This window comes from Bipolaris zeicola (genome assembly GCF_000523435.1).
Source record: "Bipolaris zeicola 26-R-13 unplaced genomic scaffold scaffold_4, whole genome shotgun sequence".
NCBI lineage: Eukaryota > Fungi > Ascomycota > Dothideomycetes > Pleosporales > Pleosporaceae > Bipolaris > Bipolaris zeicola.
In genome coordinates, this window is record NW_006912053.1 from 99,348 (window position 1) to 112,864 (window position 13,517).

A 13,517-nucleotide genomic window follows, 5' to 3' on the forward strand; every position below is an offset into this window, starting at 1 on the left:
GGTCGCTCTCGAGGGCTACGAGCCAATAATCGAGGAGCGTGTAGCGAGAGATGTGCCAGTGCTCATCAATGACACTGGTCTCGTAAAATGTATATAGAGCACATGTCTCGGTACCTCCATCCTGCAGAACTCAACTTTTCTCATCCACAATTTTCCAATCTTTTTTCAAAATGTCAGATCTCAAGGCTTCTGTTGTCGAGACCCAGAACGGCTTCCATGTCGAGGGCTACGAGAAGATTGAATATGACTTCACCTTCCTCGATGGCGTCTTCAACCCCGCCAACAACAACCTGGCCAAGTGCTATGAGCGTTGGGGTCGTTGTCTGGCTGTCATGGACTTGAACATCTTCAACATCTATGGTGATGAGATGCAAAAGTACTTTGACCACTACAACCTGCCATTGACCATCCACAAGACCATGATTGGCGAGAAGGCCAAGTCAATGGAGACCCTTCTCAGCATCGTTGACTCGATGACTGACTTTGGTATTATCCGCAAGGAGCCGGTGCTTGTAGTCGTAAGTTGTTCAGTCAGTTCGCCTGCTCTCCGTGGATGCTAATGCGAAATAGGGTGGAGGATTAGTGACTGATGTTGCTGGGTAAAATATAACTCTAAGGCACTCTGGCCTGACTGCGTATGAAGAACAGGATTAACTCGTAACCCTAGATTTGCTTGTGCCGCCTACCGCAGGAACACAAACTTCATCCGCATTCCCACTACCGTCATTGGCCTGATCGATGCTAGTGTTAGCATCAAGGTCGCAGTCAACTATGGCAACTACAAGAACCGCCTGGGAGCGTACCACGCTCCTATGCACACCTTCTTGGACTTTTCGTTCCTCAAGACGCTGCCTGAGGGTCAGGTACGCAACGGCTTCGCAGAGTTGATTAAGATTTCAACATGTGCTCACAAGCCAACATTTGACTTGCTGGACAAGTACTGCGAGAAGTTGATCACTTCCCGCTTCGGCCGTGAGGGTGATGACAAGGAGGTCCTTCAGGCAGCTGATGAGATCAATCGTGCTGGTATCCACGAGATGCTGAAGCTCGAGACACCCAACCTTCACGAGATTGGCCTCGACCGTGTCATTGCCTACGGTCACACCTGGAGTCCTCTACACGAGGTAAGTTTGTCGTGATACTTAGCTGCGAACATCACTGACATTCTCGTAGCTCTCTCCCAAGGTACCGCTCCGTCATGGTCATGCCATTTCCATTGACATGGCGTACTCTGCCACGTTGGCTAACGAGCGTGGTCTCCTCAGTGACGAGGAGCACAAGAGGTTGTTGAATCTGTTCTCCAGGGCGGGTCTATCCATGGACCACGAGCTCTTTGACGAGGAGATGCTCGACAAGGCCACCAAGGCCATCCTCAAGACCCGTGATGGCCTGCTTCGTGCTGCCGTACCAAACCCCATTGGTACTTGTGTCTTCCTCAACGACGTCTCTGCTGAGGAGATGAACAAGGCTCTACGACGACACAAGGAGCTGATGAAGGAGTACCCTCGCCAGGGTGCTGGTCTCGATGCGTATGTCGACGCATCCGACACTGGATACACCGTGAACGACAAGCCTATTGAGGAGGCCATGAACGAATCCAAGAAGGTGATGAATGGTTTGAGCAACGGTGCCGTCAACGGCACTGCCAAGGGCCATGCCAATGGTATTCCTCAGGGTCTGCAGGAGGTCATGGTGAACGGATACGAGAACGGTTACAAGAACTAAACAACGACATTGTTGCGAATAAGTCCGACTAGGCAAGCACATGTCCGGCGGTGGAGGAGAACCATGTAGTTCTTCTGAGCGGTGATACTGTCATTATCCTTGATGGATCGCAATATGCTCCATCCCCACTAGCCATCTCCATAAATGAAAAAAACTTTGACTTCTGAAAATGGCGTCTTCAATGTGTGCACTGTGGTATGTGGCTTGAGTTCGTAGGTGGCTAGGTAGTATCACCATGTGCAGATGAAGATGGCCATGCTGTTTCCGCAACGATTGGTGCCTTCAAGGTCATTTATTGTCTTGATCCTCGGGGTTCTCGTTGTGTTTGAGGAATCCGCGGAGAGTGATCATTACAACATGAAGCCGGCGTTCGGGGACTCTACCGCTGGCACCTTTTTCGGCGCACATTGCTTCTTCATTTCGGTTGTGAAGAGTGTGAGAATGGTGTATTGGATGCTAGAAAATGAAGGCCGTCGCGAGATCACAAATGCATCCAGTAGTTGTGGTTCCCAGCCTCGCCCTCACCAACCAGCCATTGTCACAAACGCCCGTGCACAGCCAAAAAATCTGATGTGCACCGTGCGCCAAAGTCTTGGCAATCACACAGTTTAAAACCTCTGCGGCCCTCGTCCTCCTTTCTCGCTCTTTGATCAAAAAAATACAAACGATTCCAGCCACGACTATCAGAACATCTTTGTCTTTTAGTTGCCAGCCACTACGGTGGCGTGGGATCGAAGAGCGAACCTCCTGTAGGAAGCTGGCATCTCGTTGGGTCGTCTTCAGTGATGGCGATGAGATGTCGGTGTCGATTTATTGGGAGAACATACCTACTTTTCTGCACGCGTGCTTTTGTCAAGTGATGCTGCAGTCATATTTGCATTGAGGCGCTGTGCCCCCCACGTAACATGGCGCTTTGCGGCCGTGGAATACATGGGTATCTTCACCGCTGCGTGGGGGTTATATCTGATGCTCCGCGGTTCGATGCGAAGGCGTCGGGACCACACAAGCCTGGTTGCAATAAGAAGCATCATCACAGACTAGCCAAGTCCGATAATTGCTGGACAGAGGCCTTCCCGCCACGGGTCAGATTACAAACACATCAACCCACCACTTGACAAAGCCAATTTCGTAATGTATCATTGTCATTAGTTGATGGCACTTCTTCGATGCCTTGATTCATGAACGTGGTCATCATTCCCGGTGCCTTTTCCATGCCGGCTACCGACTTTATACATGCTGTAAAGTGTTGTAGCCCCCACCAAGCCGACTACGGCCTCTATGGGATCACCACCTTCACATCATCCTCAAACTCTACATCCTTGATGCCATCCTTTGTTATGGCCTTGACCATTACGCCCTTGAAATCGACAGGTAGACGGCGCTTCAGCTCCTCGGTGCACATCCGCATAATCTTCAGGCCTTGCTCGTAGTCAATGTCTGGGTGGTGGTGCTTGTCGAGCAGAGAGAGACAGTAGTACCTGAAGCCCATGTGTTAGCGTCATTCAGTTTCCGTCGGAGAGGGTATAGCATACTGAGCATAGCCATGTGCCGCATAAGGAAGCGCTGCTTGACTCGCAAGGTAGTCAATCCAGTATAATGTAGGCTTGTCCGCAATCGTGTCATAGCCGCCCAGCAGCAGATTGACTGTGTAGGGTTTCCGTGACCTCAGTGCTGATGCTAGCTCTCCCCGGACGAAGTTGGCCGTTGCCGCTGGTGACAGCTCCATGTTGTTACGCATCGAGTATAGCTGTACATTTGCTTGGATGAACTCGGCAAATTGAACAGTGTCTCCTGCTTCACCGGAAAAGGCCATTAGGGTGTGCTTGTTGAGTTCCCTGGTCTTGTCGTCCGAGGCTTTGAGGATGGTGGCGCCTCGCATGGCGGCTTTGGAGGCGGCAATGAGGGTAAAGTCCTTGCCCGTGATACCTAGTAGGACTTCCATGGCTGCTGATTTGGTTGGCTTTTGAGGCTGATGGTTGTGGTCCTGGAGAGATTGTGCCTGTACAGCCTGGAGGGGTTTCGACGGGTCTGGATGCTGGAGGGGGACATACGCGAATAGAGGTACCTGTGATTGACGCGCAGGCTACACCGCGGGAGCTTGGGCCACGTAATCTCTTGGCATATTGTGAGCTCTACAGTACCTGAGAGCCATTGCTCCCTCCATGAAGAAAGTCTTCATGCCTTCGAAAGCTCAGTCTCTAAGCTCTCGATACACAACTCAGCTTCTAACCCATAGTCTAGATTTCCCCGTCATGCTCCATGGAAGCAGCCTTGCTCTGCCTATGCAGCAAGCCATAGAAGCAAGGTTTGATATGTGTGGATCTCCGCCATGCTGAAGAGGGCATTCGTGTTTCCAAACCGTTGATTAAGAGCCCGTTTCAGCCGCCGTGCCTATCTAACCATGGATCTTCCGACTCTTAAAAAGCAATCTCATGCCGGCTCCACTTCTTCCAGTGTGAGATGTGAAGCAGTCAAACAGCCTCACCGGACAACTGCCTTGGCGCCCCTTGGACTCGCCTTAGCCTGCGTTATAAACAGAGGTGACAAAGTTTCACGATACCAAGAAGGCTGGAACCCATTTGCAAGCCTAGTCCATACCCATGCATAGCCATTGAGAGACGGCATGGTGCCAACATGTCAGCATAGGTTCAGCCATGTCCTCCCGAGTATGGAGCACAGCACGGCAAGCTAGACATAGGTAAGCGAGGCGATCTCCCGTGCATCAATCTTCACCGGGAGGCTCTCAATGGGTCTCTGCCGGGTAGATTCCATTGCTTTCCACGGGATGCCTGCGCGGCTCTCCCCCCTCGATGGCTTCTGCGATAATGTTGCTGCATGCTCTTACGAGAGAGGCCGTGGCTGCCAATGAGGCGGCAGCGTCATAGCGGGGCTGAATCTACTCAACGACCCCTCCAAACCTTGCCGGCCTTATAAGCTCTGGAACACCCCACCCAAACAAAACAACACCGACCTGAGCTTTCACATACTCCTAGTAAGTCGAAATTTCTGCTCCACGTCTTATCCGCGGCCGGACCTTGTGACCCGCGCATCCGTCCTCTCTACTTATCTTCTGCTCCGTCCCTCTGCCTCTCCAGTCTCATCAATTAACTTACCATCAGCATTGCAGTCACCATGGCCATCACCAAGATCCACGCCCGCTCTGTCTACGACTCCCGCGTATGATCACGCCACGCCCCCCCAACCCAGCCCCATCACTAACTCTCCCAAAGGGTAACCCCACCGTCGAGGTCGACATTGTCACCGAGACTGGTCTTCACCGTGCCATTGTCCCCTCTGGTGCCTCGACCGGCTCCCACGAGGCCTGCGAACTCCGCGATGGCGACAAGTCAAAGTGGGGTGGCAAGGGTGTCACCAAGGCTGTTGCCAACGTCAACGACACCATTGCCCCCGCCCTCATCAAGGAGAAGCTCGACGTCAAGGACCAATCTGCCGTAGATGCTTTCCTCAACAAGCTCGATGGCACCAAGAACAAGACCAACCTCGGCGCTAACGCCATCCTCGGTGTCTCAATGGCCATCGCAAAGGCCGCTGCTGCCGAGAAGGGTGTCCCCCTCTACGCACACATCTCCGACTTGGCCGGCACCAAGAAGCCTTACGTCCTTCCCGTACCCTGTAAGTTCTTCGAGTCTGACTGGAGATTCTTTAGCTGACAAAGTAGTCCAAAACGTTCTCAACGGTGGCTCGCACGCCGGTGGTCGTCTTGCTTTCCAAGAATTCATGATCGTCCCAAGGTAAGCTCACTGCAATGCGTGTATGCATAGACCTGGCTAATGCCCTTCAGTGAGGCTCCTACCTTCTCCGAGGCTATGCGCCAAGGTGCCGAAGTCTACCAGAAGCTCAAGTCCCTTGCCAAGAAGACTTACGGCCAATCTGCCGGAAACGTTGGTGACGAGGGTGGTGTTGCCCCCGATATTCAGACCCCTGAGGAGGCCCTTGACCTCATCACCAAGGCCATTGAGGAGGCTGGTTACACTGGCAAGATCAAGATTGCCATGGATGTTGCATCCAGCGAGTTCTACAAGGCCGACGAGAAGAAGTACGACCTCGACTTCAAGAACCCCGACAGCGACAAGAGCAAGTGGCTCACATACGAGCAACTCGCCGAGCTGTACAAGTCTCTGGCCGAGAAGTACCCCATTGTCAGCATCGAGGACCCCTTCGCTGAGGATGACTGGGAGGCCTGGTCTTACTTCTTCAAGACTTCTGACTTCCAGATTGTCGGTGACGATCTGACTGTCACCAACCCCGAGTTCATCAAGAAGGCCATTGAGCTCAAGTCCTGCAACGCCCTTCTCCTCAAGGTTAACCAGATCGGTACCATCACCGAGGCCATCCAGGCTGCCAAGGATGCTTTCGGTGCCGGCTGGGGCGTCATGGTCTCCCACCGCTCCGGTGAGACTGAAGATGTCACCATTGCCGACATTGTCGTCGGTCTGCGAGCTGGTCAGATCAAGACTGGTGCGCCAGCTCGATCTGAGCGTCTCGCCAAGCTCAACCAGATTCTCCGTATCGAGGAGGAGCTTGGTGACAATGCCATCTATGCTGGCAACAACTTCAGGACTGCCATTAACCTGTAAGCGTGTCATGTGCAGAGTGTGACTAGGATGAACCTTTGCGCGTCCTAGGGAAAACAAAATCGCTATGAATAATAGAATTTGATGTCGGAGGACAATCATATGTACGAAATGGAATGAAATGATATACCAATTGTGTAATACTCGTCTCGTATAGTCTTGTGCTTCTCGGTATTCGTGTCTAAATTATGATGTCTTGCAATAAACTTACTATATAATCAAGTGTTTTATTAGCAAGAAGTGGAGCTGTCCCGCTAGTCTACATGCAAATGATGTGTCTACACATTTGCTTAGCAAACTTAATGCATCTGTTTGAATAAATCCCTAGAATAGATGGATATGTCACAAAGGTCTTTGTTCGCAGTGAGTAACTACACTAAACGACCTTAAGAATATAAAGAAACCACGCGAGTCGTCAGAAAGGTTGGAGCCAAGTGGTACTGAACCAGCCTTGTAATTGGTAGTAGAAAGACTAGGGTCCTGATCATCATCTAAAGTAGCAAAGTGCTATGTTTATTCATACATGTTGCTCTGCACTCTTAAAGTCATCATGTTCGTGAATATAACCCCCCTCCACACCCATAAAACCTCGGCCTTAGTCCCTCTTAAGTGGGGTGTAAGTCTCAGCTATGCCCTCCTTTGTGATAATCATCATCTGCAGCCCATCACCAACCTCAATGTGTCTCTCCACGGCGCTCGTAAAAGCGTCTCGCACCAGATCCTCTACATGGTCCCTAGGCAATGGCTCTGCTTGTTTCGACTTGAGCTCGTGGCCCACTCCGCTACCGGGCTCGTACATGTTCTTGAAGTTGACCTGGTTGTCCAAGAAGGGCATGATGAGGGATGCAGCCGCACCGGCTGCCCTACATTGCTCGCGCTCGTAGCTACCGACGGGGTCGTACGAGTAAAGGGCGCCCTTGCCGTCTTCGTCCAGACCACCGAGGATAGCGTGTACGTAGTAAGGGAAGAAGCGCTTGTTGTAGAGAATGTGGCTGAGTCGTTGGGCACATGCCGAGACGGTCATGGGTTTGCCGTGCTGGTACTTGTACATCTTGACGATGGTGTCGAGGCGTTCCTTGAGGGCGTGGGCGTCGGCTGCGAAGCCGACGACTGAGAGGACTATCCTGGCGCCCTTGTTGTCGGAACCTTCGCCGCCGATCTTGAAGAGCTTGGGTGCGTAGCGTGTGTTGATGTTGTAGCCGGATGTCGAGCGTGTGTCGCCGGCAAGGATGGCGAAGTCGGCTCCCGAGATGCCTAGCGTTGAGCCGCCGTTGTCGGTGTATCTGTAGACTTGTCAAAACAATGTGGTATAAGTATCTCTGGGCGTACGTACGGGTAGAAACCATGTTGCCGCTCGCCGGATGGGACAGTTGTGGGGGTTTGCTTGAACGAGTAGCCTGGGCCGCCTTGTGGAGGTGCACCGGTGTAGAGCGCAGCCATTGCGTTATCTGGGGATTGGGAACTGAGAAGAGGTACAAAGGGGCTCCGTATGAGTGTTCGAGGGCGTCGTATATCGGTCGGCCGGCGATTCTGGGTTTGGGTGATGGAGCTGTAGTACGCGGAGCTCGAGTGCCTGGGAGCTTCCACGCGCTAATGTCTTGGCGCTGATGTAGTGAGGGCGTCTATGTCTATGATTTCTAGATAAAGTTTATTTCGCTATGATTGTTATCTACACTTTTCTATACTGAAGTTATCCGGTAAACATATTAACCCATATCTTTCTCTGCATCTTTACATGTCTGTGGCCTCTGTACCTATCTACAACCTCTGCAACCTTTACTGTAGCTTTTCTGTCGTTACTTGCGAACCTAAACTAATGATTGTACATAATCAATATGTACGATCATAACGTTTGGGATACTGGCGTACGTGGGCGATCCGCTATTTGAAGCCAATCTGTTTTAGGGGAATCATCTGGCCATGCCAATGTTCCTATCTTGTCTTATGAAGCTCTGAGCTTCAAACATAACTTTTGAAAGGCACCTTATAGTAGTGGTTATGTAGTAATCAAAATTAGTTGAGTCTTGGTGAAGTGAGCGGCTCGATCCACCCATACGGTAATAATCATCATTCTATGTGGCGACATAGTCTCGTTCTCAGTAAAGCTGTTTTCGGTGGTTCGGTGCGTTGCACGCCCGAGCACGGTACTACTTAGTACTGAGCAAGGAGTGAGCGTCCTCACGACTTCATTCATCTCTACTATCACTACGCGGGCATTTCGTCTAAGCTCGGTCTCAGCACCGTGATGAAGCCACCAGTACTGTATAACGGATTTGCGCGGTGCTACACGCCATCTATCAGCTCTTCTAGTACAGCCTAACCCTCAAGCAGACATTAGTTCAGCATCCCCATGCCCTACTGGCCTATTTCGGTCGCTTACCTCAACGATACGAATTAGGATCAAAGGATTGCTGTAGATATTCTAATATAGACCCATGTAGAGGCTTACTTGGCAAACTAGATTAGCCTAACAATATCCGCGCAGAATTAGACCATTTGCTGCTCCGGGACACATGAGCTGTTTGCTTCGTCTTTCTGGCCATGCAAGGACTGCACAAGAGTCGCGGCTGGAACCAGACGGATACCAGAACTGAGCCCACTGCCGAACTTATGACCTCTTTGTAGTACAATATGTTTTTTTCGCTTCTTAGATTCTCTAGTACGTAAGACGGCAAAGGCCCCCCAACTGTGTTACTAAAGCAGGTCATCCGGTACGCCCCAAATGATGGCCTCCAATGATGGACCTCAATGTTATAGCACGACCGTAGTGATAAGCGGCATTAAGCGCTACGGTTCTCGCGTCCATGAAATCAACGAGACTTTGCCTTTTACCTCTCCAAGACTTGTCTTATGAAACTGGCCATTTGTTGAGTTCCGGACAGCATAAGAGACGATCTCGATTATGATCGTGAGATTCCGCGGCACATTGTCAAGATCCAGGTGGCCAATCGCCCGAAATGCCCGTTTAGGAATCTGGAGTGGGAATTTCCGAGCCCATATGGCAACTGTCGCGGCACTGAAAGAGAAAGACTATGACAAAGCGACCGACGTCGTCATAGTTGGATCGGGTGCAGGCGGCCTCACAGCAGCGTTACGAGCAAAATATCATGGTCTGGAACCATTGGTAGTCGAAAAGACATCCACAATCGGCGGATCCAGTGCGTACTCTGGGGGTGCACTATGGGTCCCAAACAACCATGTTTCGAAAGCAGCAGGTATGGAAGATAGCTTGGAGGAAGCTCTTACATACCTCGAAGCAGTTGTACCACCAAACACACGGTCTAGCACGAAGGAGAGAAAACTAGCATACCTCAACGAGAGCCCGAAGATGGTGAAATTCTTGGAGGATGGCGGATTCAAGTGGCGCGCAGGCGTGGGATACCCCGACTACCACTCTCTAGAGCCCGGCTCTAAGCCACTAGGTCGTGTGATTGAGGGCAAAGTGTTTGATCTCAAGAAGCTGAAAGATTGGCGGTCTATGATTAGGCTTCCATCCGGTCCCAACCTTATCGTTTACTCTAACGAGAGCCCTCACATCTTTCGCGTGGGCGCTCATCTGCATGATTTCCTCAAATTCAGTGTTTTTGTAGCCAGACTAGGGATTCGGGTTTTGGCTGGCCAAAAACCGGTGACGTTGGGCAAGTCACTGATCGGACAGTTGCTCTATATGAATAAGCAGCAAGGGACGGAAATATGGAGGGGAAGTAAGTTGGTGGAGCTCGCGACTGATGAGAGGGGAGCGGTGGTGGGTGTTGTGGTTGAAAGAGATGGCAAGAAAGTAAGGATCGGTGCAAGAAATGGGGTTTTGTTGACAGCAGGAGGCTTTGCAAGGAATCCAGCTATGCGGGATCAACATCAAAAGAGAGCTGAGTATGCGCAGTGGAGCGTTGCTTCACCAGGTGACCAAGGCGAGGCTATCACAGCCGGTCAGAAGGCGGGTGGTGTCATCGACATGATGGATGCAGCATGGTGGATGCCCATGATACTGGTAGGCGAAACCCCCATTCTCGACATAGCCGCCCGTTCACTTCCCCATTCGATCGTGGTCGATGGAGACGGCCACCGCTACCTAAACGAAGCCTTGGACTACGATGATTTCGGTAAGATAATGAACAAACGCCATGAAACAACTTCAGCAACACCCTCGTGGATCATCATCGATGCAAGACACCGCAACAAATATATTCTCGGCCAGTTCGGTCCACGGCATACACCACAGTGGGCGATTGAGAATGGGCTCATTTACAAAGACGACAGTATCGTGGGTCTGGCTAAGCAAATCAACATTGACCCGACGAATCTACAAAATACAATCACACGATTCAACACATTTGCAAGCAAGGGTGTCGACGAGGATTTTCGAAGAGGAGAGAATCCCTACGATCGCTTCTTTGGGGACCCATACCACAAACCGAATCCCAACCTGGGCTCTATTGCAGAAGCCCCCTTTTTCGCTGTCAGACTATATCCCGGGGACCTCGGAACGAAAGGCGGTCTGTTGACGGATGATTTTGCACGTGTGCTGATGGAAGATGGTAAGCCCGTTCCGGGCCTGTATGCGGCGGGGAACACGACTGCGAGCGTGATGGGGAGAAGGTATCCAGGGCCTGGGGCTACGTTAACACCGGCAATGACGTTTTCGTACATCGCTATGGATGATATGGCGAGACAGGTTCGTAAATCGTGAAAGGGTGGCCTGAGATGATGGATTGGAGGTGCAAGTTTGCTATGTATAACTACGTTTTGTGATGTCGATGTTGCAGCATGTATTGCTGAGAAGAGGTGACATGCTATATAGCATGAAGTAATAATCTTCTGTGTTCGCTCAAATACACATAGCTTCTATACATTCCTGTCAAACTCCACAGGTTTGGACTAGGGTTCCTGCATCTCATCGCCGATGTACATGGACCGCGATGATGCTCGAAACTCTATTCCCTCTCCCTAGACTTTGACCTTCTCCTCTTTGGTGACCTCGATCTGCTCTTCAGCATGCTTCTAGAACTCGCATCATCTCTTCCTCTATGTTCCAATTCCTTGCGCTTCCCAGAGGTGGACATGGACGGGGTACCTGCTTCACTCGAGGTCCCAGACTTGGTTGCAGAGACAAAATCAAGAGCTTTTCTCGGTGCCTTTGACTTTTCCTGCTCCTTCGCTTTTGCAAGTTGCTTCTGCGAAGCCTTCAGTTCCTCAAAATAGGCCCAGGGCGTAAAACTTGTCGGTATGGCGACGTCGCTTGACAGCGTAGACGCATAGGATTCCTCCTCAGTTATGCCTGCAAATTCCAACAACTTCTGAGAATGGCCAGGGTCGCGCAGTACGGACGAGCTTTCCAAGCGGTGGTTGAAGTGCTGATTCTTCTTCTTGAGTTCGAGAAACTGCGCAAATTTCTTGGTCGCTTTTTGGGGCGGTGATCCGGGAGGTGAAGGTGGTATGTCGAAATTTGGTACGGTAGGTAAAGTGAGGTTCTGGATCAAGGCGCGGGTTGTTGTAAATGGTGAGCCTGGAGCAGCATCGTCCGGTAGGTCATTGTCAATGGGAGGTGGTGTTGCAGCTGGTCCTTGCGAGGGCCCGCTGACTGGTCCTTGGGAAGCAGAAGGCTTCTCGAGAGGTGGAGGAGGTGCAGAAGGCGGTTCTGGGGCTGGGGCAGGCGCAGGCGCAACTGTCGCAGGAATGTTGGTCAACTCTCTATTAGTAGCGGTCGAAGCCCTCTGGGGACGTTTGTGATTCTCACCTCTGGCTTCGTCGCCGGTACAACCTCTTCCTCGTCACTATCTGGATAATCAATCCCGAGCATCTTGGAGTGCACAATGCTCGTGGGCCATCATCTGTAGCTGGCTTGAGTATACGGAGCTTGGGCCAAGTCTATCTCTTGGCGGGCGAGCTGCGCAACCACCGACTGCCTACACGCACCGTCACAACAACCTCGCCTTCCCGCCCACTTTGAGATATCAGCTTGCAATCTCGGCCTCGAATCGCTGCCTCCGTGATACCCCGAGCTTCAGCAAAAACTTCCCAAACATGAACCACCTTCCACAGGCATGGGGCCGTGTACGTCTTCCACCCGCCGTCAATAGCAGTAGTACTAATGCATCACAGCCTAGAGACGATGTTTACGGTGCCTACGATCCCTCGCACTTTTCATCCGATGGCCCAAATCAGCACACTCAGAGCCCGATTGTTACCGGTACCTCAGTACTCGCGGCCAAGTTCAAGGATGGCGTAGTCATTGCGGCGGACAACCTGGGTATGACATAACACCATGGGTTACAGAGAATAGCCTTACTAATGCTGTTTCGCAGCTTCATACGGATCCCTCGCCCGTTTCACCGACGTCAAGCGTCTACGAAAGTTCAACGATGAGGTAGTCGTGGGTTTCGGCGGCGACGTCTCGGACATGCAGTACATCGACCGCCTTCTGAACTCCCTGGACATCCGCGAGAACTACTCTTCTTCTGAGAACTCGCTCAATGCGAAGAACCTCCACACCTACCTCGCCAAAGTCATGTACAACCGCCGATCCAAGTTCGACCCACTGTGGAACCACTTGCTTATTGTTGGCATGGATGGCGAGTCGAAGCCCTTTCTCGCAAGTGCAGACCTCCTCGGTACTACTTTCACATCGCCATCGTTAGCCACAGGTTTCGGTGCACATCTCGCCCAGCCAATTCTGAGGACCATATTGCCAGACGAGGCCGCTGTGGAGAACGTCACAAAGGAGCAGGCAGTGGAGAAGATCAAGGAGTGTATGAAGGTTCTCTTCTACAGGGATGCTAGGAGTATGGACAAGTACTCAATTGCGGTCGTGACCAAGGAGGGTGTTGAATTGGACGAGAATGTCAAGCTGGAGAACCAGAGCTGGGCCTTTGCAGACAGGATCAGGGGATACGGCACGCAGACTGTGTAGGTCTGTTCATAGTAGAAATACGAACATCATGACGGAAGAAACCGCGGCCAATTAGAAGCCGCATTCTGAATGAAAGACATGAATGAATGTACCACCAACCGTCTGGCTGTGTTATTTCCTGTTATTATTCAACCGTGTGTCTTATGTAATACCACTGATGTTAGCAACTGGTGTATTGCGGACTTTCAACTGGCGCTGATCTCTGAGCCAAGGGGCCGACGGAGACAAAGTGGGGAAGCTCCGCTGACACGCGGGGAACTCACGACTTCTGTTCAACGCTGGGGTACTCT

At 51.4% G+C, this 13,517-nt stretch overlaps 7 protein-coding genes across 7 annotated transcripts; 4 read left to right on the forward strand and 3 right to left on the reverse strand.

Moving 5' to 3' along the window:
- Window positions 1–170: 170 nt before the first annotated feature.
- COCCADRAFT_628 (uncharacterized protein) lies at window positions 171–1,725 on the forward strand (the record flags this gene model as incomplete). Its single annotated transcript, XM_007708787.1, has 4 exons — window positions 171–518; window positions 571–599; window positions 668–1,124; window positions 1,174–1,725. 4 exons carry the CDS (start codon window positions 171–173, stop codon window positions 1,723–1,725), a joined length of 1,386 nt encoding a protein of 461 aa, XP_007706977.1.
- A 1,276-nt stretch (window positions 1,726–3,001) lies between these two features.
- COCCADRAFT_82429 (uncharacterized protein) lies at window positions 3,002–3,667 on the reverse strand (the record flags this gene model as incomplete). The annotated part of the gene is made up of 2 exons (XM_007708886.1): window positions 3,002–3,203; window positions 3,258–3,667. 2 exons carry the CDS (start codon window positions 3,665–3,667, stop codon window positions 3,002–3,004), a joined length of 612 nt encoding a protein of 203 aa, XP_007707076.1.
- Window positions 3,668–4,857: 1,190 nt separating this feature from the next.
- COCCADRAFT_32273 (uncharacterized protein) lies at window positions 4,858–6,323 on the forward strand (the record flags this gene model as incomplete). The annotated part of the gene is made up of 4 exons (XM_007708842.1): window positions 4,858–4,902; window positions 4,956–5,358; window positions 5,405–5,477; window positions 5,528–6,323. 4 exons carry the CDS (start codon window positions 4,858–4,860, stop codon window positions 6,321–6,323), a joined length of 1,317 nt encoding a protein of 438 aa, XP_007707032.1.
- Window positions 6,324–6,915: 592 nt separating this feature from the next.
- Window positions 6,916–7,760, reverse strand: COCCADRAFT_21944 (uncharacterized protein; the record flags this gene model as incomplete). The annotated part of the gene is made up of 2 exons (XM_007708815.1): window positions 6,916–7,603; window positions 7,654–7,760. 2 exons carry the CDS (start codon window positions 7,758–7,760, stop codon window positions 6,916–6,918), a joined length of 795 nt encoding a protein of 264 aa, XP_007707005.1.
- A 1,558-nt stretch (window positions 7,761–9,318) lies between these two features.
- On the forward strand, window positions 9,319–11,007 carry COCCADRAFT_32275 (uncharacterized protein; the record flags this gene model as incomplete). Its single annotated transcript, XM_007708843.1, has 1 exon — window positions 9,319–11,007. The coding sequence occupies one exon, from the start codon at window positions 9,319–9,321 to the stop codon at window positions 11,005–11,007; it is 1,689 nt and encodes a 562-aa protein (XP_007707033.1).
- Window positions 11,008–11,251: 244 nt separating this feature from the next.
- Window positions 11,252–12,117, reverse strand: COCCADRAFT_32276 (uncharacterized protein; the record flags this gene model as incomplete). The annotated part of the gene is made up of 2 exons (XM_007708844.1): window positions 11,252–12,004; window positions 12,055–12,117. 2 exons carry the CDS (start codon window positions 12,115–12,117, stop codon window positions 11,252–11,254), a joined length of 816 nt encoding a protein of 271 aa, XP_007707034.1.
- A 224-nt stretch (window positions 12,118–12,341) lies between these two features.
- On the forward strand, window positions 12,342–13,227 carry COCCADRAFT_32277 (uncharacterized protein; the record flags this gene model as incomplete). Its single annotated transcript, XM_007708845.1, has 3 exons — window positions 12,342–12,371; window positions 12,420–12,567; window positions 12,623–13,227. 3 exons carry the CDS (start codon window positions 12,342–12,344, stop codon window positions 13,225–13,227), a joined length of 783 nt encoding a protein of 260 aa, XP_007707035.1.
- Window positions 13,228–13,517: the final 290 nt, after the last annotated feature.